This window comes from Thunnus thynnus, chromosome 8 (assembly GCF_963924715.1).
Source record: "Thunnus thynnus chromosome 8, fThuThy2.1, whole genome shotgun sequence".
Lineage (NCBI taxonomy): Eukaryota > Metazoa > Chordata > Actinopteri > Scombriformes > Scombridae > Thunnus > Thunnus thynnus.
In genome coordinates this window covers 2766421-2792345 of record NC_089524.1, presented here as the reverse complement: position 1 = coordinate 2792345, position 25925 = coordinate 2766421, and the positions used below count along the sequence as shown (strand labels likewise).

Sequence of the window (25925 nt, the reverse complement as noted above, 5' to 3'; positions counted from 1 at the left end):
GAGAGAGAGAGAGAGAGAGGAGTCAGCCAAGAAAAAGGAAAACATTAATAAACTTGCCCTAGAGAAATATAATAACCTGTGATTATTTGCTCAGCTAGAATAACTCTGCGGATCATATTTTTCTGTTTTAAATCCGGACTACAATTTCCTGCTGGCTACATCGACCGATCCCTCACACAGAGAGAGAAGAGCTGAAGAGACAGAGAGACAGAAAAAAAAAAGTCATTATGAAACCGTTCAAACAGGCCAAAATAAACTACAGACGCAACTCGTTTTAGCTTAATGGATTTTAGCCTAACTGACACTCACCACAGATGGGTGGTCCTTTAGCCAGCTCGCCCACAGAGACATTAATAGAGATATATTTTTATCCCTGGCACAGTCTTTACTGACATTATGTTGCAGAGGCCTGTTGAGATCTGCTAAACATGTAACTCTTATTTTAATGTGTTTTATGGAGTTTACGAGGCTGTAAAAGAAAACACACACCCAGAGTAATCTCCAGAAACATTTCAGATGTTCAGAAACAACTGTGGGCGTGTGAGTAGAGTGCAGCATGAATAAAAATAAAGTCACAGCTTATACAAATCATACATAAATAAAGTACATCCAGAGTCGCTGTAACCTCTTCTACACGTTAAACGCTGCTGCCCTCTGCTGGAGGCTTTGCGTCGCCTCAACTGCAGGTTTGTGTTTGTGTTAAAAGGAGTCATGGATCAGGTTATCAGGATTATTTTTGGATCCTCATCCTGAACATGATCACACCCCCCCCCCAGCATGTGAATTTAGTTTAGATTACTCTAATAAATTATTAATTAATCAGGATAAAACTGCGGTATAAATAATTTGACAGTTGATTTATCATTTAAAACACTAAAATCAGATTCTTGACAGTGAGGATTTGCTTGTTTTTTTTAATCACTGTATACTTTAAATGTTGGCCGATGCAACAATTTCATAGCCTATACAATAATCAGAATAATAACCAACAGATTAACTGACAACTGCAGCTCCAGAGTTTAGATTCAGTCTATAAAAAACTTATTTAAAGAGAGAATTTTTTCAAAAAGCAGTAACCCAAAGTTATAAAGTCTTTGGTGTTTTTGAAATACTGGAAAACAGCTCAAGCTCCAGATCTGAAAGACTGTTTATATACAAAATATCTGTGCTTAACAGATTAAAAGGCAGATAAGAAGATGTTTTTTTGGTCTCATGTGAAGATTAATGCCTGTTTAGACTTTAAGGCATAAATCTTCTGGTCTTCTTCTACATTAAGGTGCTTTGTACAAACCTTTTCTTTTACAAAACAAATATAAACTGAAATTCCCAACAAGAAATAACAACAAAACTCTCATAAATACAAAAGAAGCTGCAGAATGATTCCTGCTGTAATTCCTTCTACAGCCAGCAGGGGTCAGAGTTGAACACAAGGATACACACAGAGTGATGATGCACACTCACACTGCAGAGCAGGATTCATCTGGACCACAGTCATACCGGGGTCAACGCTGCACCGAGCTACATCACGACCCGTCACACTCACAACCAAACAAACACATACACGGCTGTACACAAACGAAAAAGTACACACCGCACAAACTGCCATTTCTGCTCCATTTCCTCCGCTCAGCAGCGGGCAAACAAACGTGTGTGTGTGCGTGCATTGTGTGTGTGTGTGTGTGTGTGTGTGTGCGTGCATTGTGTGTGTGTGTGTGTGTGTGTAAAAGCCTGAGTCATCGTCGGTCTGCCTCCCTGCTCTCGGCTGGCAGAGGTTTCAGTCTAACAGACGGCATCGATATGGAGCCAGACTGACTCACAGTGAGTCTGCAGATTATCAGACAATCTGACGACGTTTATTAACCGTATCGACCCGAATATCAATCGATATTTTATATTCTGGAAGAAAAAGTGGAGGTCGTCTTCTATTAAGCTCCTACAGAGAGTGTTGCTATGGTAGCGAGTTTCTCTTCTTCTTTCTGTTTATAGTGAGTCTGGTCGGAGCGTCTGGAGGTTCATGTAATGTGTTTTTCTGCTGCAGGGGGAAATAAATTCATGACAAACTAGAAAAACGAGTCCAAAGAGTCTTCTGATGTCTTTACTGCAGAAGCTGATCGGAGTCCAAATAATCTGTCAAAATGGCTCTAAAAGTCACACTGAAATACTAAAATAACGTCCAAGAACGTGACGGGAGAGAGCGTGAGTGTGTGACTGAGGGGGGGTGAGGGGTCGTCTTATATTCGGGTCAATACGGTTATTTATTAGAAGACCAAACATATTTAAGTGCAATACTTAAATTATGCAGCACAGTGTCGGTCGTGAGGTGAATAACGTTTGTACTGACCAGTCCGGTGAGAGATGGAGCAGACTGTCCCAGCGTCTGGCTCCTCATGCGGACCAGGTTGTTTTCTCCTCCTCCTCCTCCTGCAGACGCTCCTCCGGTGGCCCCGAGTCCTCCGAAGCCTCCGGAGGGCCCCTGCCAGGCCAGCTGACTCACTCCGGTGTGCAGACTGCTGGATAGAGGCAGCAGCTGCTTACCTGAGGGAGGAAGAGAGACAGAAGAGAGTCAACTCAAACCCAAACAACCTGCTTTTTAAATCTTCACATGTAGCTGCAGCTCGACCGACAGAATCACCTGCGGACCTGCGGTTTAATGACTCATCAGCAGATCTGATTCAGACGTTCTGGGTCTAAAACCCCGAAGAACTGGAGGACGTTAAACTGTCTCAGTGCTCATATTAATCATTTCCTCAAGAGAGGAAGAAAAACATCTTCCTGTCTGTGATGCTGTTTCACCTGAGATAACATTATCATAGAGCTGGGTGATATAGCTGAAAAATGTATCATAAAATGTTTCCTTTCAGTTGACATTGATAATTATTGATCATTTGTAATGACCTATTTTTAATAAAGAGCACACAGGTAATCATTTTAATGTTAACACAACATTGCTTTATCAAACATTTCGTCACCGTCTGCACTTATTTTCTCTCTGCACGCTGTTTCTGTTGTTGTGTCACATGTCGACAACCGAACAACACGCCTGTTAAATGATCAGCTGTTTGCATGTCACTCGTATTACGCTCTATTATCAATGGATATGATTGGCTTTCATGGCGGTTTGCATTTAATACATTTATCAAAGTATTTTCTTATTGCTATTGACAAATTGTCGCTATCATTTTATCACCCAGGTCTATATTATCATAGTGATTATTCTGCATATTATGAAACATGGCAGATTGGTGCAGGATTAAAAGCACAAGAGACGACCTCTGCAGTTGTCAGGAAACAATGGACGACCTCCGGTGACACCGGCGCTGTATGAATGGAGGTTAACACAACTAAACTGATGAGTCATCTGTTCAGACTGTTTACATCCTGTCACTTACAGCAGTTACTAAACCATCTTCTGTTCTCTTCTGGAATTACTGCTGTGAAAAAAATAATTACAAGAAAATATTTATTAACAAACAAGGTAAATTAAGTTTATTTTAAAGGGCCAGTGTGTAGGATTTAGTGGCATCTAGCATCCCGTCATCCTCTCCTTCTAAGCATGTAGGAGAACCTACAGTGGCTGCGAAAAACGCAAAAGGTCCTCTCTAGATCCAGTGTTTGGTTTGTCCGTTCTGGGCTACTGTAGAAACATGGCGGGCTCCGTGGGAGAGGACCTGCTCCCTCTGTAGATATAAAGGCTCATTCTAACCCGGGGATTCCACCGGGCCCGTGTGCACCGCGTTCCGGCTCCGTCCTCTGCACAGCGCCCGATTCCACCGGGAGCGTGTCAGAAGCGGAGCGTCTTCACTGCGGGGAAGCCATCCACCGTTTAAAGTCAGTTGCACTCCTACTACAGTAATTACAGCAGCCTAGTCAAAGCTGATAAAGTGCCTTAAAGCTATTGTAATTACTGCAGTAGCAGGGCAGCTAAACTGCCAAATTTTGTTAACTTGATTTTTGTGCTTCTGCTATGGTTAAGTAGGCTACGTAGTTAAATGGTTTCTTTATTCGTCTGTTTTAATTGTGTTTATTGTTGATAAACGACCAGGAGTCTGCACGGGGTGTTTTATTTTGAAAATTGAGCGGATGCTCAATACTGTTTCTTTGTCTGACTTCCTGCCCAGCTCCATCTGCTCTGTGCTGCTTGACGCGACCTCCTTAAAAAAACAAACAAGGCGTCTATCTTTAGTGCAGCGGAGCGGAGAGCCGCTTCTGGGACGCTTCTGAAACGCGCCGCGTGCGCCCGGTGGAATCAGATACATTGACTAGAGTGGCCGCGATCAGCTCCCGCAGCCGCGTCGGAGCCAGAACTGTGGAATTTAGGAATAAGGTAACGAAAACACAACGATTCTTATTTTCAGGTGATTATACACTAATTAAAACATATTTATGAGTATTATATTCCATTTCTGCACCTAAATCCTACACACTGGTCCTTCAAAATAAAGCGTAATGCTTCTCAGTGAACACGTGTCTATCTAGATATAAACTAGACTTGGATACTTTGTGTGATATTTGCGGAAGATGTGATGAGACTTTGGTTTTTGGGAGGCATCTTTTATAAAATATTTGGACTGAAATGATTAAATTCCCACAAAGAAGAAATCCTGTTTTTGAGTTTAGAGAAACACTTTGCAGCAGAAAAGGTTTATGAGGATTATGTTTCAAACACTGATATTTTATACACAATGATTTTAGGAAACTGTTACATACACACCAACAAACTTCATTGTATTCAAAGCTAATTTTCATATAAATCTGGGTACCATGAAACTTCATCAGAACTGCAAGGCCATAAAAACCGTGTGTGTATGTATAAAACTGTCTTCTCTTTGTGAGGTCTGCTTTGGACGGCTGTTATTCTGTTTTCTCTGTATCCTTATTGTAAAATCCATTTTGTATATTCAAGGATTTATACCATGTCAGGGTCAAAGACTTAGCAGCTGCTGACTGCTGTGATCTGCCTCTATGATGCAGCTTCATAAGTCTCAATTGTGCTCGAGTTGAATGAAGAAAAGTAAAGAAACTGAGCTCCAGCAGCAGCAACTACTGTAAAATCCTTGAAATATTAATACATGTGACATGTTTTAGGGCTTTTGTTGGGGGAAAAATGTGAGATTTCTTAGAATTAAGTCATAATATCTTGAGAAAACGGACCTAATGTACACTGTGATTGTATGAGAAAAAAAAAACATAAAATTATGAGACTAGATTTGTACTTTCACAAACTCTTCACATTACAAGAATACATTTGCAATTTTACAAAAAAATGTAAAAATCGATTGTAATGTACATGAAGGTTTGAATATTCTGTCAAAAAAATGAAACATTTTTCTCAAAATACTACGACTTAGTCTCATCATATTATGACTTTTCTCAATAAACATTATGCTCTTAATATTTGGATTTTTATCTTAAAACTACAATTTTATCTGATAAAATTATGACTTTTTGTCATAATTTGTAAAAAATTACAACTTTATACTCCTAATATTGTGACTTCTTGTGTGAACAGTACAATTTTTTACTTAAAATATTGCAACATTATTCTCTAAATCTAAGATATTTTACAAGAATTACAAGAATACATTTGCAATTTTACAAAAAACATAATATTTAAAAAACTATTAATTGTAATGTACAGACAGGTTTGTTTATCTGAATATTCTGTCAAAAATTTTACTAAAAATACTACCACTTAGTCTCATTATATTATGACTTTTCTAAAAAAAAAGGAACATTATGCTCTTAATATTCGGATTTTTATAAAACTACAATGTTATCTAATAAAATTATGACTTTTGTCATAATTTGTAAAAAATTACAACTTTATACTTTTTGTGTGAACGGTACAACTTTTTACCTAAAATATTGCAACATTATTCCTGAAATCAAGTTGTGGAAATTAACATTCTTTAACAGTAAAAAACTTTATTTGTTCTCAACAATTAAACATCTTGTGCAGTGAGAAAAATTTCAATTTGCCCATATTAGAGATGAAAACTATGAATCATGACATCTTAAATTGAGTAACGTGTCCTGATTCGATTATACATCAAGAAGTAGGGAGCTCATTGTGTGTGTGTGTGTGTGTGTGTGTGTGTGTTACCGGTCATGGCCATGCTGCTGCGACGGGCGCGGCTCTCATCTTGGCTCAGCTGTCGGTGCAGTTTGGATTTAGTGGCGGCGGTGGCGGCGGGCGACAGGTCGGGGTTACTCAACTTCCTGAAGAGGAGAGGAGGAGGAGCCGCAAACTCCTTCTGTAGAGAGATGAAGATGCAGAAGACTCGTTAGACTCAAATATAAAGTGTCAAATCATATTTCAACACTTCATGGACACACTGATCTTCCTTCATCAATGAGGTTTTACTAAATGTTACATCAAAACACTCAAAAATGTGGCAGTTTCACAGAAGACAGTAGTGATGAAGCACAATTTGATCACTTTGTGATAGTAATTTAATAAAGGGAGGATGTGGTCTAACATGACTCAGCATTTCCTGTATCAGGTACAATAATAATATATATAATTACTGCTGAAACAAGGTAAATGAATATCTTTGGGTTTTAGATTCCTGGTTAGACGAAACAAAATGCTGAAGACGTCACTTTTTCACTATTTTAGGATGTTTTATTGCCAATTAAGCAATAAAATAATTGTCAGACTAATCAATAATGAAAGCAATCAGTAGTCATAATGCTGAAGAATCAGTTAATGTGAGGATATCCCACTCAGCAAACACTCACTTACTTATTTTACATTAATCAGTGTCTTATTAACTGCTTTCCATCTGAATTTAGTGCAAATTTTAAACCAAATTTCCTGAAAATCGATAGAAGAAAATTCAAATAACAGCGTGTTTCCATCCACTGCAGCTTTGTGAATATTTGGAATTATTTTTTCAGTCGGGAACATTAAACCATCGCAGAAGAAGCAGCAGGATGACGACGAAACAAACATCAAATGGTGAAAAACATACTTAACATGTTTGTTTCAAGCATTAATTTGAGGAGCGTTAAAGCCTCATGAACACAAATTTCTGTTTTGGTTATTAAAACAGTTTGTTTATTTCACATAAGAGATTGTCTGATTAAATCACACCAACACAGTCCTGCTGAAGCTGATTAGCTGTTTTTGATTAATAAACTCTTACTGAAGGATGTTTTATTCATAGCTTTAAATTAGATTTCTGCTTATTTACTCATGAATATTTATTGTTGTACAAAAAATACTTTGGATTTTAGTCCTACACCTTGTTACTTAAAGGTGCTCTGTGGAGTTTCTGACCTTCAGCAGCACTATGGAGCAGGTTTTTATGAAGGATTTTTGTTCATCTTGTGCACAAGGATGCACATGCATGCACGCAGGTGATGTGATACACAGTCCAGCAGATAGTTTCACACTATTCCACTGATCTACAGGTGGCTGTAATGTGCAGCAATGTGCCAGTAAAGGCAGTGAACATGGATGTAAACAATGCATGCAAAAAAAAAAAATCAGCATTGCAAATGTTTTATGAGGAAGGAAATACACTGAACGCTTTTGTTAGAGCTCGAGGACAAACACAATGTGCTTTTGTGAGGTAAACTGTATAAAAATAGCTTCTTTTTGTTTAAAAGAAAACTCCATAGAGCACCTTTAAGTATTATTTTAAACAGCTCCTCAATACTCCAATTAAATAGACAGATTCTTGTAATCTCTTTTTTTTTTTTAAATTAAAAACACAAAGAATCAGCTCTGCTAAAACTGTATAAAATAAAAACGTACTGGTTGTCCTAAAAACTGGATAAAAATCCCAGAATCTTTAGTCAGACTGTGCAGTGAGAGCAGGCTGAGAGCCAAAACAAAGTCATAAAACACAGCACTAACCACATGCTGACACCACATCTCTTTCTCACATGGCCACAACACACACACCCACACACACACACACACACACAGGCTAATAGTAAAACCCACACACACACTTGTCTGAACAGAAACACACACACCTGTTTTTCTCAGTTAGCAGGGTTAAGAGGCACTAACACTCACACTTTCAGCCTCCGACTGACTCTTTCACCAAGCAGCTGCGGAGCGAGCGGAGCTGATGTTTAACGCAGTTTGTCAGAGTTTTAAAGAAAAAGTTTCCTCTGGACTTCCTCGATATGCTCGAACTCTCCTCAGAGACACTCCAGAGCAAATACAGTACAGCCAACACACACACACACACACACACACACACACACATGCAGAAAGTCTGCTTGTGGGGATTCTGGTTCAATTTTGGAAACATCAGCTGTTGCTATGGAAACAAAGCCTGCCTGGGCTAATATTCTCTCCTCCGTTGCCGGTGGACCAGCCCTTTTGACGAGACTTTTCCAGAAACATCTGGACTGCCCACGTAAACACACACACACACACACACACACAAGACTCAGCTAACAGATGGTTGCACATATGAAAGAGCTTTAGTGAAAGCTTCCGTTAACTCGACGCCAGTAAAAAAAAAACCCCGAACCAACCGCTCCCCCCTTAAAAAACTAGTAAAACACAGATAAACAGCTTTAAACTTTAAACCTGCATCCATTAACTAACTCGGGCTGAAGTAAACCAGCTGCAACAGGCGGCCGGCTTCAGCATCATGTTAACATATGACACTAAAAGGACATGTGTTGATTCACATCATATCGGAGCGTCACGCTCACTGAGCCAGACGACAGTTTCACACTTCATCTGTTGTCATGACGGCCAGAATTCACTCTGAGGGCATTTATTCTTTTTTTTAATTTATACTTTATGCATTTTATTGGATTTTCAGCTCTGGACACAGTTCTCTAGAGACACTCAGACATGCAGTATATATATACATATATATATATACTATCTTCCATGTTCAGCATCAGGTTTCATGTAGTTTTTCCTAATTCTTGTCAAACGTATTTCCTGCTTTAACTCGGTCTGTTTTTCCATTGAATATGTTTCCCAATGATCTCGAACCGCTGCTCTTTCCCCTCAGAGCTTCGCGCGCTACACAGTTTCCTTGTTACAGCTTTTTGCCGCCTGTTACAAGCAACATTTTTCCAGGTATCCGTCTCTTCTTTGTGCAGAACAGGAACATCACAGCACAGTTGTTCAGAACAGCTGTCTAATAGTTGTATTTACATCATCCCCAGAAGCTATTTAGCTTAGTGCAACCAAACTCTCTCCATACTTGAGTGAGTGAGTCAGTGCTGATACACACTGTGCTGTACATATTTTGTACCATTCTTTATCTAAAATGTAAATATTTAGCTTTGACTCCCGTTTGGTTTTTTTATGTATAACCGTAGAAGGTAGAAGACTCTGCACTTCTTCTACACTGCAATATCCACATTTTCTCCTGGAAAATCCTTTAAGTCCTGCTCAAAGGTTTAATACAAGAAGACATATTAAAAGGGATAAATATCTCAGTAAAAGTTACATAATTCTGCCTTTGTCCAAAGCCCCAAAACCCAAAACACAAGGGCTCATTGTCAGAGACGCTCAGACAGTAAAATATGTTTTAAACCTGCAGTGCAGAACTTTTACATATAAATGAACATCTGTTACATTCAAACCTTTGATAAACGAGTTCACACGCTGATGCTGATTAACCCACCAGATAAATCTGTGTGTATCTTACAGTAAACAGAGTTTTTAATCTGGTGTCTGGTTTGACGTTACTGCGCTGGACGGATGAACGCATACTGAGCATGCTCCATGAACAGAGCATGACCACAGTTTTGTTTTTATTGCAGCTTGCTTGGAAATATTAACTTGGACAAGTATGATACACTCAGCACTGATAAGTAGTGTTTAATTAATGGCCAGCCTGAATCCATATCTACATTTGGACATTTTTAATGTTTGTGTGCTGCTGCTGAAAAGGATCATGGGACAGAAATGCTGTAAAATAAGCAGAAAAATCTAAAAATATCATTTAAGCATGTGAGCAGAGCAGAAGAAGCATTTCTACCTGTCCAACATGAGGCTGCCTGTCATGTATTATTGCATTGTTATTGATTGACAGCTCAGGTTGCTATAGTGCAGCTTATGATGGGATGTCTCCTGGGAAAGAAGCTGCAGCACATTGAATATATTTGAATGCATCGTCACAGTGTGTCTTCCTCCTTCTGCACCTCCGTGTTTAAGCAGCAGGTGGCAGGAGGACAGTAACCCACCAGACTGAGTCTTATTACCAGCAATCTGCTGATCTGAGCGTCTTTGGACAGATTGAAAAACGAAATGTACTAACATGGAAGGTCAGCCATGAGGTCAGCGTATGTTTGCGCTGGACTGTGATGTATCACAGCTGTCACCGAAACAGGCACACGCAGCGACTTCACAAGACTTCTGCTGTCAAAACACTCACACAACAACTCAGAATATAAAAGCAGTGAAGTGACGCTGATGTAAATATTATCTCGATACACTTCACACCTCCTCACGCTCAATACGACACCTTTTTTCTCAAACAAATTCACATGCAAACATCCTCTAAGGTCAACAAAGACAGATAAGAAGACGCATGAAGTCAAGCAGACAGCTGTGACTGCAGCAGGTAACCTTCATCTGCAGAGAGCAAACAAACTCCTCCCGTCTGACAAAAGTCTGCGGCGTGAACTTCACAGAGCCGACGTGGTTACTGTTTTGCAGGGAGGGCGGCGAGGAGGAGCGGGGTGTGTTTTGTTTTCACTGCAGTGCAACATTTGATCCACAGAACTGGGTCCAGTTAAAGGTGCAGTGTGTAGAATTTAGTAACGTCTAAATGGACCTTAGAATGAGGGAGTCCTCTTCCACGGAGGCCGCCATGTTGCACCGCCATGTTTCTATGGTAGCCCAGAACGAACAAACGAATAAACACTGGCTCTAGAGAGGGTCTTTCATGTTTCATGGCCACCGTAGGTACGTGGAAGGAGAAGGTGAGGAGGCTGTACTTGCTGCAGCTGCATCTTTTTTCAAATACCTGGCCGTAAAACACCTCACACCTCTGTTATTATTTCACTTTTCTCTCCTTTTCTGAACACCTGACTTTTGACAACTGGACATTTTGAGAGTTTACTGGAAAAGAACTTAAAGGGCAGGTTCAAATGAACAGTGAGACCTGTTTTTTCTTGCTGTAATCATTCCTCCTGTTCATACTGACTATTAGAAGATCCCTTCATAATGCATTTACAATGGAAGTGATGGAGGACAAAATCCACAGTCCTCCTTCTTTACAAAAATGTATTTACAATTTTACAACTTTACAAAAAAGTAAAGTACATGAAGAAGTCTTTATTAAAAAGGTTTTGGTTAGAAATAAGACAAAAGCACGTTGGCCGCACATCAGCCTTCCTAAGGGTCTGTTAGAAGGTTAATTTGATTATTAATTATTATTATTATTATCTTGTATTTCAGAGGCTGTTTAGAGCTAAATTACACATTTTTTCAGCAATTTTAATTCTTGGTGCTACATTTTTTATGGTTACACCATTTAGATAATTTTGCCCTTATTCTCTCAATATTCTCTAAAAACTTAATAAAAATCAGGATTCATTTCAAGATCGGGGCCCAAAGAAAAAGATATCTTAAAGTAAATTATAACATTATTATGACATTTTCACATTTTTAAACCTCTCCAGAACTTTGAATTTTCAGTCATTTTGCGGTAAAGTCTATTAAACAGTTAACTGGGAGAGGAAATGGATTTAAAGAATCCACTCGACAAAGATGATGAGATGAGATGAAACTCAATAAAGTGCTCAACACAGAATGACAGCAATTCAGTTTCACTTTGTTGTAAAAATCAGGCTACATCAACGTTGACAAAAGGATTTTTAACAGAATGATTTGAAAGTTAATCTGGAAAACAAAAGCAAACAAACAAAATACATGATTAATGGATAGAAAATCAAATAAACATCCAGTGTTTATGTTTCTTCAGTGACACTGAAAAGGAAGTAAAACTAGTTCTTCATGATCTTCTTCTTCTTTCGTCTTGTTTCAGACCCTCCCCCCCCCCCCCCCAACGTCTCGTCTTCCAGCTTCCCTCTAGACTCGTCTTCCTGCTGCATCACATGTGGGCCGACATTCAGACAGTCGTGCCACATTTTAAATATAACACGCACATCTACGATCCATCACATCTGTCACAAACACATCAGCCTGAAAAAACCACCGAGCTCCCAGATGGGGCTCAAACGCTGAGATGCTCTTTCACAAAAAAAAAAAAAAAAAATCGCTTAACTGACGCAGAGCTCCGCCACCGAGAAGCGTCTGCTGTCGTTTGGTGCAGGTTAAAACTGTTTAACTCTGCTGCAGACAGACAGACAGACAGGCAGGCAGACAGGCAGCTGTGCTACTCAGCAGATCAGTCACATAATTTGACTGCAGCTCCGGCCCACGCAGCAAAAAAAAAAAAAAAAAAAAAAGAGCCTCAATCAATCTTGTGTATTGTTTTTCTGGCAGCAAAAGAAGATGACGACGATCCAAAACGTGATTTAAAAACTCTCTTGGCTCCAGAGCGCGGGGTCGACTGTTGACTCAACGAGCTGACGACTTAAGAAATACAGAGAAAAATGACGCCCGTTGGCCCTGCGATTGAATTTTAATGCAGCTGATGCAAAAAAGCTCACAAGCTCAGGGAGATAGATGTGTTCGGCATTACGCAGCAAAGTGCAGCATGCAGGGGAATAAGGATTAAAAACAGTCAGTGTGTTGTTCCGGGTGTGTACATGTGTGAGGAAATGACCACAAGTCGGGTTGTTTTGTACAAACTCTTCTTCTATGTGTGTGTGTGTGTGTGTGTGTGTGTGTGTGTGTGTGTGTGTGTGTGTGGAGGTCGACCACAGGAGAAGTGTTAAAGTGTTGCCTCAGCATCACAACAGACCACAGTGGAAGCCTGATTTCAACATTCAGCAGCTTTTTTTTTTTCTTCACTTTCTCTCTGTGAAAGAATATTTTCAGCTGTTCATCGCCACCAGAGGACCCGCTTCACTGTAACTGCCTGTAATTTTATCTTTTTGTCTATAAAATGTCAGAAATTAGTGAAAAACGACTGTTATAAGTTTCCAGATGTTTTTGTCCGACATGTACGACAAAAAAAAAAAAGCATCAGATCTTCTCATTATAGAAGCTGAAACCTACAAATGTTTGTCCTTTTTGCTTGAAAAAATACTAAAACAATTCATTTTCTGTCAACTAATCATAACAGCTCTACATGCTATGACATATACAATTAATCAATTATCAAAACTGTTGCCGATTAATTTCTGGTTGATCAACTAGTCGACTAATTGTTGCAGGTGTAGTGAGTACAGTGTTATGACCAAAACAACAGCATGTTTGAACCTGTAAACAACAAATAATAGTATATAAAAGTATATTTTAGCTCACTGGTCACCATTTTCAATATTTTGCTAGATGGTTTCTAGTTTCCATTAATGAATGAGAGGAATAAAATGTTATTTTCTGATTGTTTCATGGTGGTTACAAATAAACATGTCCACATCCGGCACCTCCACACGACCCTGCGGAGGTGTGCTGCAACACCTTATAATGGCGCCGCAGCCGCTAAATACACATCATACGTGTGTTTTGGGAGAAAGGTAAAAAGAAAACAGAATTACTATAGTTTAAAATGTTTTTCTCATATGTTTTCATGTATGAAAAGGCCATTCTGATTACTATAAGCAAATTATTTAAACAGCATTTCTATAGGAATGATTCTGTCCCTTTTTGATCCATATAAGCGGTTGATCACTGTACTAAGAGAATCTAACTGTAGAAATTCACACCTTTGCTGGTTATGTGTGAACCACAGTGAATTATTTCTCAAGCTTATTTTTTTTCTTGATATTACTGACATACATTACTGCCATGTGGGCGCGTACTTATAAAGACTGTTTTGAAATATGTCAAATCTAGAAAACTTTGTACAACATTCATGACTGCTTGTTGTTTGTCTTCTGGGATTATTTTCCATCCACACAGTTCAAACTGTTCCTCTGGTTATTGGATTTCAGCTCTATGCAAAGACAGTAAATGATGTATATGTGCCAAATGTAATTTGCACTCTGGTGACATGATCAGTTGTTCCTTCAGGCCCCCTGATGTCTCAACCGCCCTCCCGCCTCAGCAGACTGAAGGGACATCACGTTCTTACAACACTGTTTACAGTCCAAACTTCCTCCCTGAACACATCAGATCAGCACGTCTCCAAAATCTCAATTGTCTCAATCTCAGAGGTTTGCTCTTACTAACAAAACTACTTACTTTACTATTTCAGTCTTATCAGAGTTATAGGTAGTTTAACTAATATTAATCCTTTAATAATCAAGAGTTCTTCAGGCAAATATACATTTTTATACACTTCTGCGGTTCTTTATGTAATCGTATGTCAGGGCTGGGTGACTGCGGTCTTCTATGTACTTTTTATTGTGGGCACATAAATCTATTTAACGAGCAGAGTGTGTCTCTCTCGTCACTCTTTCATGTGTCTTGAATGTACACCAAAGAGAACAAAATGATCTGAACTGTTGCTGCTGTTTAGCCTCCAGCAGATGAACAGTACAGTCTGTACCTGCTGTTCCACCCTGAACCTCCAAGGTCAAAGAGCTGAAACTACCTGAGCAAACAAAGAATAACATAAACCCATCACCTGTTCTGCTGAAAGTCCTGCAGACATGAGCTCGTGTGTAACTTTTACACCAACATTGACAAGAAGTCCTAAATGTTCTATAGATGGTATTATAACTACTGAGCTTGCATGTCAATAGATAGCTACGCAAATGTGTGTCAGATGGTTGAAAGCTCCAGAAAAAGCTAGTTAAAGGACCTTGAGCTTGTCAGACATGTTTGTTTTGATGTCTTATTGACATTCAGAAGTTACACCTGCGTTAACTGAAGTTTTGTCCACTTGGGGGCAGCAGCAACAACATGACATACCATCACTTTTTAAGTTAATATGTTGAACTTGTTAGCAAACAGTTGTTTATTTCCACATCCAGCAGTTACGCAGCAACATTATCATTCATGTGGAGTCGTGTTTCTGTCAACCTGGTGAATGTAAGTCCAATATTCACTCTCTTTTAGCTCTGTTTTTACTCTCTACCAACTCCTGAGGGAAATATCTGGCTCTTTAGCTGCTAAATGCTCCACTATGTTCACCAGCTAGTCTACAGCTAACTGTGTCTGTTTGCCGTTTGGTGCTGAGCAGGTAGTGTACAGCGGCTTTTTACAGCTTTTTCTATGAAAACAGCTGCGTGCTGCAGCCCAAAACGACACAATGAGAGCGCTGAGAGTGAAGCAAAACAGTAAAGCTGCAGCCAGACAGTTAAACAATGAGATGAAACTCAATATAAAAGCTCCGTAAAGCCGAGAGGAGCTGCAGGTTCATCACTACGAGAGACGCCTCATTGTTACTATAAAAGCCACAAGTCAGTGATGACACCCATCCCTCAGGGAGTCAAAAGTTCTGGGAAATGTAAAGACAGACTGTTGACGTCGGGGTCGAGCATGTGCGGCGGCGCTGTCGGAGGTGAACAGGTTAAACAGTCCGCCGCAGGTCGCCGAGCAAACAGAGAGAATTCAGCCTGTTACATCATGAGATTAATCACATGTGTGTCTGAGCGGGATTACATTGCATCATACCTGCTTCCGGTCTGTCAGTAGGGGCATGTGCTGTACTGCTGCGTCAGACCTCTGTGAATATATGTGTGTGTGTGTGTGTGTGAATATATGGCTGTTAATCAAGAGTTGATACTGGTGCTGATGTGTTCCAGCTGTGCTCGAGCTGGAACAAGGTGGCTCGGGGGGGGGGGGGGGGGGGAAGAAATATGACAGAAAGAGAAAAATTGGAGAAAGGGAAGCAGGAAAAAAAAAAAAAAGAGAAAAAGTGTCTAACAGATGGATGTGAATGATGGAGGGAGATGCAGGGAATGAAGGGAGGACTGTGAAGTGAGCCAGAACAAATGCTGCCTGCCTCTCCTCAGCTGCGGTTTCATGAAAAAAACAAAAAAAAAAAGTGCTCGTCCACACGCAAGAACTCTGAAAACAAGAAAAAGGCAAAAAAATAACAATCCACAGTCCCTACATAACACCACCGGGGAACAATGTGATTTTATGAGCTAAAAAATGCCAGAATCAAGAGGCTAAATGGAGGGAAAATCATTCGACTACTGACATGAAAGAGCTGTGAGGAATGTTGTAGTGAACGACCACATATCAAACTCGAGTCATCTAAAGAAAACACGGCTTCAGAATGCGCCGGGCTCCCGGTATTATACATGTTAAGTGTGTTTGTTCCAGTATAAGCAACCAGTTTAATGTCACTTTAAGTGAGCTAAATGTTCCTTCAAATTCCTCCGAGTGCATATAAATGACCTCAGTACAAACACACAGTTACACAGCAGCAGTAAAAAGTGTTTTCTGGATGAATTTCTTTCAGATTAATCTGTTTTTGTTGTTGATTGGGATCTGGAGCTCCAGGCTAATTTATGGTTTTCTATGTTCCCGGTGAGATTGCAATCTCTGCAGAGGAACAGCGTTTTATAGTTAATCAGTAACAGTACAGCGTTCACTGAAGTCACAGCATCTCCTCTGCCTCTCGGTGCCGTTGTTAATGGCAACCGTACCAACACAGCAGCGAGCGACCGCGTTATAACCTCTGAATTGACTGAAAGTTCGTTTTTTTGACAAGAGTGCAGACTATCGATCAAAAGCAGACGACCCTTTACACGTCGGAGAGCATGAACTTGCTTTTTCCTTTCAGATACAGACAGAAACAGAAACAGTGGAGCCATTCATTGCATACAGTGCAAGTGTATCAGCCAACCGTGAAATACAGAAGTCAGGAACAAAAAAAAAAAAAAAGTGCAGAGACGTCGAGGAACGTTTCCGTCCTCCCTGGTGTTTATATCTTAAACCTCAGATAACAAGAGACCAGTCAGTATTTGAAAACCTCTCTGTGTTCATGCAAGAAAATTAAAAATAAAATGCTAATCATAAACAAAACTTTTATACATGGCTGAGGTAAGAGCAGTCTTCTTCTTCTACTGCAGAAAAACATGCACGTCCTGCTGACACTCTTTTATTTCATGTCTATTCCTCGTCACCATAGCGACTGATAAACGCACCACAGTGTATAATACAGGTGTATCAAGAAACAAAACTTTTAACTGTAAAAACACACATGAACGTACCATTAATTACATTATCATGTCACATTGTTCTGAATATACAGTATTTGCATAAAGGTCGTCGATGGAAACGCAGCCTAATTAACATTTTAAATCAGAATCTGATGTCAATTAAATCTGATCAAACTGCGCCCACGCCGGCCTGACGGAGCGTTTTAAGTGTTAAAATCACCTCAAGTGTCAAAAACACCTTTGGGTGTTTTTTTTTTAATTTTATCTTGGACCTGCAACACGACACCATATCGGTGTGTTTGTGCGTATTTGCAAGACTCTAAATCCAGCTTGATAATAATTAGGGCTGAAGTGATTATTAATTAGTTGAAGAAGACAGTAAGCAATTGATTAATCATTTCAAGCAAAGATGGTGAAAAATATGAAATATTCTTTAGTTTCAGCCATGAACATGTGAGGATTTGATGCTTTTTTTTTGTCATATAGTGAATATATTCAGGTTTTGGACTGTTGGTCGGACAAAAAAGGACGTTTGAAGATGTCACTTTGGTCTCTTTTTCTACCATTTTTGACATTTAATAGACTCACAATTAATGAAATAAATAATCACAGATTAATTGAAGCTCTGTATTTGATTTAAAGTATGTTGACTGATGGAATAAGGAACCAGCAGCGTTACTGGGCTGACAGGAATCATAAAGTGTGTGAACGTCTGGTTGGATTTTCACAATAAAACTCGTTACTGCAGCGTCGGAGGAGGAAGGTGAGACGAGAGAGAGAGAGAGGAGGTCAAATACTGGGACGCAACTCTGGAACTAATTAAAATCAAGGTTGGGTTTTTAGCAACGGCTGATTAGGGACTCGACTAATTACAATACTCTAACAAGGTTGATGTCTATATGTCTGTGTGAATTAGTAGAAAAAGGGAGAAAGGCAGCCTTGAAGATGTCTGGAGAGTTTCAGCTGCTGCTTTGAGACTTTATTTTAAATCATAGATTCCTAAATATAAGAGAAATTTATAGACTTACAAAACCAGTCTGGAAAACAAATCTAATACACCAGTAGATCCCGACCAATTTGCAAACCGTGTTAAAGGCTTAGATGACATGATTTGCTGCCTCTTCACATTTCAACGACTTCAAAATTCAAAGCAAGATTTACAACCGCACGGCTCGTTTCTGGTCACAAATTTCAAAGATATTTTATTAACATATTTTGCTGGATAGTTTTTGCTTTCACAGAACAACTGCCAAATGTTTTTTTTTTTTTTTTTAAAACTTGGCAGAAATGAGCAGCAGCAGCCCAAACAAACACAAACACTCATGCCAGACCACACTGACTGCAGCCAAATCTGCCCGCTGGCCTGCAGAGACTCTCGCTGTAAGTCCTTTCTGTATATTTATGTGTGTTTTTTTTGCTGCAGCTGATATTCTGTCTCTATCTGTGAGCTGCAGCTGTCAGAGGAAAGATGTCATCCTTCAGCCGACAGACCTGGATTCAACACCCGGCTGAGAACTACTCGACCGAAACCAAAAATGCTCTTCGACCCTGCGGCGAAACTGCACACAAGACACATCTGAGTCCACCAGCGACCAGTAAATAACTGGTGTTACAGTGGATAGCCGCTTGTTTAAGAACAACAGCGTGGAGTTACGCCCGCAGATGACGAGGCAAGGCTGTCAGAGATAAGAGACTCAGACGGTGGGGTCACCGTGAGGTCACGTCTGCCCTCCCAAACTCACAGATCAGGGAGGGCGGGAGGATGACGGCAAAAGAAGAAGAAGAAGAAGAAAAAAGAGTCGACTTAGCCAAAGACAGGATGCAGGTTTTGTCAAATCATAATTTTTGTCCACAAAACACCTCAAATCTAGAACTTTCCATATCTCAAACATGTCAAAACCCACATAAACATCATCTTATGAAAAAGTAGGGCTGCAACTGACTATAAAATGTCAGAATATTGTGAAAAATGGAGCCCATATAAGGTCTTCAAACGTCTTTTTTTGTCCCATTAAGAGTCAAAAATCCAAAGATATTCAATTTACTTTACTGTACGACACAGAAAAGCTTCAAATCATCACATTAAAAGAAGCTGCAACCAGCTAATGTTTGACATTTTCGCTTAATAAAGACTAAAAACAGTTGTTAGATTGTCAAAATATTTGAGCTCAGGACTGAGTCGAGTGAGTCCTCCAACACGCTGCCAAATGCGAGGAGCTGCAAAGGTCGACGCGTCCGGTCCAACACGTCTATCGTGTTGATTATCTGCTGGTGTCACAGCAGGCGAAGCCGCATTTTCTCACCGACATTTGCCAACAACTTGTCAGTTTCTCTGGTTAAAGAGTCACTTCACATAAATGAAGCGTTTCTATTCGTGCAGATTGTTCCGATGTGTTTAGAGATACAGTGGGGGAAGAATTCAACTAAAACAAATATTACTATATAATATAAATAATCTACTAAATTCATTATCAACAGTTGCTTCAGTAACATGATGACTACTTACTGCTGAAGTGATAAATTATGTTTTTCTGTATTACGGGTGAATTTTATCAGCTGTGGCTACCTTCCATTAACTTAACATAAACTAGAGCTGCAATGATTAATCAATTAATCAATTACCAGAAAATTAATCACCAACTATTAACTAACATGTTAGGCTGTTAGTCAGACGAAACAAGACATTTGAAGACATTACTGAGGCCTCTGAGAGACTGTGAATGACATATTTCAACACTTCTTAACATTTCATTTAGATTAAAAGACTAATCAAGATGATAATGGGCAGATTAATCCTAAACCATTCTCTGATTCCAGCTTCTCAAATGTGAATATTAATTTGTAGACCAAATAAGTCATTTGAGACGTCGATTTGGGGAAACAGCGATCAACATTTTTCACCATGTTCTGACATTTTATTGACCAAACGACGAGTCAATTAACGGAGAAAATAACCAACAGCAGCCTCGTCTTAAACACTTTCAATATCATTTTAGCTAAAACCTAAAATAGCTTCTTAGAAGAGAAAGTAAAACCTCTCTCTATTGTTTTCACACTTCAAAACAAAAGCTAACAGACTGTTTTGACGCAGTTCACAAAGGCTAAAAGATTCTTTATCTTGATAGAAATCTCGCTGATTGTGACAGTAAGTAATTAGGTCATAGTCACATGCAAACGCTAAAAGTAAAAGGAAACGCCTTTGTGTACAAAATCACTGCCAACACACCAAAGTACAGCTTAAACATGTTATCACAAGAGAAAAATGGACAATAAACATAATGAGCAAAACAAAAAGGAAGAAAAACAAAGAAAAGAAAGAGGAATGATAAATGAGGTGTGTTTTAATATGAGGTCGGACTCAGCAGGTCATCCCAGCCTGTCTCCTTTAACGCCCCCCCCCCTCCCAGTGTGAGGTGACCTTCACTGACCAGTGTGGTCCCACCGGGGGGGGGGGGGGGGGGGGGGGGGAGGTAAATAAAGCACCGCTGAACCCTCCTCAGTCCAGATAACGACACGGTTGCTGTGGATCTCTTCATTAAAGAAGAAGGTTTGGAAGCAGCCAGTTGGCCGCGGCGGCGAGCAGAGACAGAAAACGAGGAGTGAAAATGTTACAGAAGGGCAGTTTTCTTTTTTTTCTTTGTGAACAGTGGGTCGCTTTCACAAAATGTCACGCAGTAAAATGTCACACCTCCCTCCTCATCCTCGTCCTCTTCCCTCTGTCTGCCCGAAGGCACACAAAGGTTGGATTTCTTCCCTTTTCTGTCCTCGAACAAAACGCACACTGTTCTGAGAGGAAGAAAGGAAAAGGGGGGGGGGCGATGACGACGCAGGGCCGGAGTCGGTCTGAGCGAATACGAGTGTTTCAGTTTCAGTTTTCACACGTCGGTTTGTTTGAAGAATCTAATTATTTAGCAGGAGAAGGATCAGAGATAGAGAGAGAGAGAGAGAGAATGAGAAGTGGAATAAGCTGAGATAGATTAGATGGATTGTGGATGTAATTAAACATTGATGAGTCTGAGCTGAACCCTTTGAAACAGATAATATGAAACAGACGGCGAGGGCTCAGTTTCAAACGTTACAACTGATTCACACAGTGTAGACGAGGACTGGGTGCAAACATGGACTGTATAAAAATAATGGACCCATTGGTTTAAGGGTTCCTGCTCTGAAGCCTCGAATTAGGCATTTTGAGCGGCGCCATCTTGGATTCTTGGAGCCAGAAGTGATGAGAAGTGACCATATTTGGACGAGAGGGCTAGCTGCTAGCTTGGTTAGCACGGTGCATTTACAATCTATGGTTAACTGTGCTAATGCTAATGCTAATTTTCACTAGCGAACTAGGCTTAAAGCCATTAAAACAAAATGAACAAAATGTACAAGAAAAACTGAGCATCCGACTCCTTCGAGGGTCTTTTAGTCGAACTAAACACTGATCGAGACTTTTTTAGGTGAACAAAGTGTTAAAATTAACTTCCATGAACTGAAAACACACTGAAACCACAACAGCTACAGCTGAATGATCAAATATTGATTCTTAAAATCCCAATATTGATCTTTGCACGGGTGCAGTTTACTCTCTGAATGTCTTATCTTTTATTTAACCAGCTTAAAGTCTCAGTGAGTGACCTGAACATTTGTTCTAAATGTGAACGTTGATGCTGTTTTATTTTCTTTAGTTGTCTGTTTTGGTCAATAATATAACAGTTAAATGTTTAAGCAGATAACTTTAATATCTGTGCTTTAAGCTGTTTCATGTGCAAAATAAAACTACAGTTGTTTATTAATAGAATAAAAATAAATGTAAATTTCGAGGGTAAATTCTGAGAAGAGCACTCAAACTGAATCAGAACTTTCTGAAGTAAAACTGAACCAAATCGAGAGATCAGAGACACGTTTACATTCATAAAACTTCAAAAATATTTAAAATGTCCACCATAATATCCTTAGTGCACCAGGTGAAGTCTTCAAATTGGTTTTTTTGTCCCTCCAAAAATCCCAAAACAAATAAATATTCAGTTTACTGTATTAGTAACATCAATAACTAATATTCAACTGGAACCAGAGTGTTTGATATTTGTGATTGATAAATGACTTAAATGCTTAATCAGCTCTAAAAAAAATTGTTGAGTCATATTTTTACAGCAGTTAATATTTTGCTGAACTCTGCTGTTTGATTCTTGCTTCACTTACGTTTATACACTTAAGTTAATTAGTAAAATTTGGACACATCAGCAAGTATAACACAAGAAATACAGTCAAAGTCCCTTTTTAGTTTGGGGGATTTTTGTGTTTTAATACAGTGGACTAGTTACTGAACACACACACACACACACACACACACACACACACACACACACACAACCATTAGCATTTAAACCGGCCTTTGCAAGGCGATGAGGAGAATAAAGCAGGATGAAGAGTTAATTGGCTTTTCACAGTGATGAAGCTCTTTAAACGTCTGGCTTTGACCCAACAGCAGCAGAAAGAGGACGAGGAAACGAGGGTGTGACTGTGTGTGTGTGTGTGTGGTCATGTGTGACGTGTGTTGTATGTACGTGCACATGCGAGGGTGTGTGTGTGTGTGGTCATGTGTGACGTGTGTGTGGTCATGTGTGACGTGTGTTGTATGTACGTGCACATGTGAGGGTGTGTGTGCCCCTGTGTGTGTGTGTGTGTGTGTGTGTCTCTGCAGCAGTCCTTTCCCAGAGCTGCACAGTGACTCAGCAGAAAGCCGGAGACAGTTCTACCTGTCTGAGACTGCAGTATATGAAGTATGACGCAAGTATTACGTTTAAAGGTCTAATCCGTATTTTTTTTGAGATATTTTCAAAGACAGAACCAGAGACTTTAAGCCCAGCTGAGATTAGAGATGTCTGGAGCTACATCAGGGCTGATGTTGGTATATTTGAAAGGTTTGGTGTTGGGTGAAATGAGATAAATTAGTTTAGTGTACTTCCTCCTTTACAACAGCCTACAGTGCTTGTGTGAATCATTATTTGGCGACACCAGAGCGAGTTGTGACACTCAGGTTGGCAAAATACATGGATTCCCTGAGCTGTGACGCTAACAGATCTGTTATCTCTCGTCTCTCTTGCTCATTAGCAAAGAGCAGTGAACAAAACACACACAGACCCACATCAGCTCTGTGTGGAAAAAAAATGCAGCAGCCCTCCATTCATTTGAACGTTGCGCTGACACAGCAGAGGATCCAACAAAGAGCTACAACAAAACAACGCAGGGTCGTCCAGCCAAAAAAAAAAAAAAAAAAAGTTTATACATATTACTTTGTTATGAGGTAACGTGAACGCTTCAGAAGATAAAACAGCTGCAGCTGTGAAGCCTTTAAATGCATTAATCTGCAGCTCCGAACAGATTTCCTGGATTATATTTCATTGTCTTTAACAACATGGCCCCCACCCCCACCGCCACCCCCACCGACGCAGCCACACAATTAACAACCTCTAACTTTTAGCCCAGTGCTATTTTTTATTTTAATTAAAAACTAAATCTTTCATTGTACTATCTATATTAACCTTGTTTCACACATACCGTACGTAGAGGACTCCAACCCTTCCCTCAGCCCCCAAAAAAAGTCTTTATGTTCAACATTCAGACCCCCCCCCTCCTCCCTCCTTCCTTGTTTTAGAGGAACCAGTAAATTGGATTTTCACAGCTTCACTGTGCTCAGCTTTAACTCCAACGCTGCCTCCTATTCATGATGTAATTTGTCTGCTTGGGATTTCAAAGACACACAACTGGGGCAACTGGGTGCTTTTAATGGCCCGCAGCCGTGTCCTCGTTAAGGCTTTTCTTCAGCAGATACCAGGAGGATCCAAAGAACCAAAGACGTTCAAGACGATTTATAGTTTCTTTGTGCATTCAAAGGGACTGAATGGTTTTGTTTTTTTTAATTGTCCCACTGTGACATTTTTTTAAAATGGTGCCAAGAATTTAGAAAGTGCAGCCTTGTAAAATGTTTGATATGTTGTTATTTCATTAAACAGTGTTTGAGTGTTCTGATAAATCATTTTAGAAATAACTTCACCGCTGAACTTTACCGTTTGAGATCATAAATGCTCAAAACTTAATTTATTACAGCGCTGGAACGTCACTTGTCTGTTATATTTTTTATTATGTTTCATGTTATTCTACTGTAATTGATTGTATTTCCCTCTTCACTGCGTTTTAAATCTTCTTCTAATGCATGTGAGCTCTATGTTTGAAAGCTACTAAATGGATAAATGTGTTTTTGTATAGCTGCTATTTTACTTGTAAATTTTTGCTTGATTTGATGCTCATGAGATCCAGTTTGGCCTTCTGGGACGCTCTGGCAGCTTGATGAGTGAAACCGAAGAGGCGAAACGTGAAACGCATCATTTGCACCAAGTAAAATAACATTTTTTTATTTATTTTCTATTTTAAATGTCATGCAGAAATCCTAACAAACCTCTAGAGATCTGGTGTACTGTGTGAGATGTGAACTTGTACAGCAAAAAAAAAACAAGAGATGGACTTTGGCTGCACAGCAGGTTCAGAGCAATGAAAAGCAGGAGAAGGGGCCTTTTAAATAAAATGACAGTAAGGAACGCAGGGAGTGCTGCAGCTTGGATGAGAGCGAGCAGAGTCTGTTCAGAGCCGAGTTCCAGGACGTTAACTCACATTTTTCATTTGCCAGCGCTCTGAGGATTACAAAGCATTATATCTGGCAACATAAACCCACTGGATCCAAGTCAAGAGAGGAGGGGGCGCGGGAGTTGTGTGGATGGGGGGTGTCTCTGGTAGCTACAGCAAATTAGAACCAAACTCTTGATGATCCAGTATTTGTTGAGGTCGGTGCACCTAAAGCTGAACTTCTCAGCAGATAAAAAAAAAAGAGGACAAAGAAGAGTTCATGTATGTGTGGTGAGATCAATGAAGCATCCCACATGTTTTAATCATCCTCAGAGACTTATGAAAGACGTCTGGCTTTGGGTTATAATGACACTTTCCTCTCACGCTACTCAGAGGAACAACAATCAAGCGCTTTCATAAAAAAGCTCCAACTCCTGTATCCAACCAACTCCTGGAATGGAATCCATCTTCATAATTCGCCGTGGCAAGCTATTACTTTTCCAAAGCAAAGTCAGGCTACGTAATACAAAGCTAGCATGCTACATTATTCCCATAAGGGTCCAGCTGCACTGGCTGCCAGTATAAATGTGTGGTTTGGCTGCTGGGATAGCGCGGTTAACCAAGAGACCCTCTGTTTTCATTCTTGGCCAGGGCCATCTGTCAAAGTTCAGTGAACATGGAGACTAATGGAGTGTTTTCACAGGTCTCCATGTTGGTCCTGAAGTGACGTGACCCCCTCTCGCCACCCCTCATACACCTCCTCCTCTCCAGGTCCTCGTTAGAGGTCAAGGAGAGTCGGCAGTGGTGGTCTTAAAGTTATGTAAAATCTTTTTTCTGTTTGTTTGTTTTTTCGGGTTAGTTAAACTCCGCCTGTGTTTTCTTTTCATTTGTTTTATTTTATTTTGCTGGAATTTATGGCTGCAACTAACGATTATTTCATTATAGATTAAACTGCAGAGTATTTTCTTGATTAATCATTTAGTTGTTTGGATCATACAATGTCAGGAAAATGTTGATAACAGCTTCCCAAAGTTCAGGGTGACGTCTTCAAAGGATATTCAGAAAATATTCACATTTAAGAAGCTGAAATCTGAGAATTTGAACATTTTTACCTTTAAAAAAATGATTCAAAATGATTAATCAATTATCAAAATAGTTGGTGATTAATTTAATAGTTGGAAATGAAT

General features: G+C 39.7%; 1 protein-coding gene across 6 annotated transcripts in view; it reads right to left on the bottom strand.

Moving 5' to 3' along the window:
• mast2 (microtubule associated serine/threonine kinase 2) overlaps positions 1-25925 on the bottom strand; it is a 202339-nt gene that overhangs the window by 157880 nt on the left and 18534 nt on the right. For 4 of the 6 annotated variants that reach the window (XM_067596127.1, XM_067596129.1, XM_067596126.1 and 1 more), the window contains exons 2-4: positions 6104-6254; positions 3390-3431; positions 2342-2535 (exon numbers count right to left, since the gene is read on the bottom strand). In XM_067596127.1, coding sequence (XP_067452228.1) covers positions 2342-2535; positions 3390-3431; positions 6104-6254 — 387 coding nt within the window. The remainder of the gene's footprint in view (positions 1-2341; positions 2536-3389; positions 3432-6103; positions 6255-25925) is intronic. The other 2 variants (XM_067596130.1, XM_067596134.1) reach the window with 1 other exon arrangement.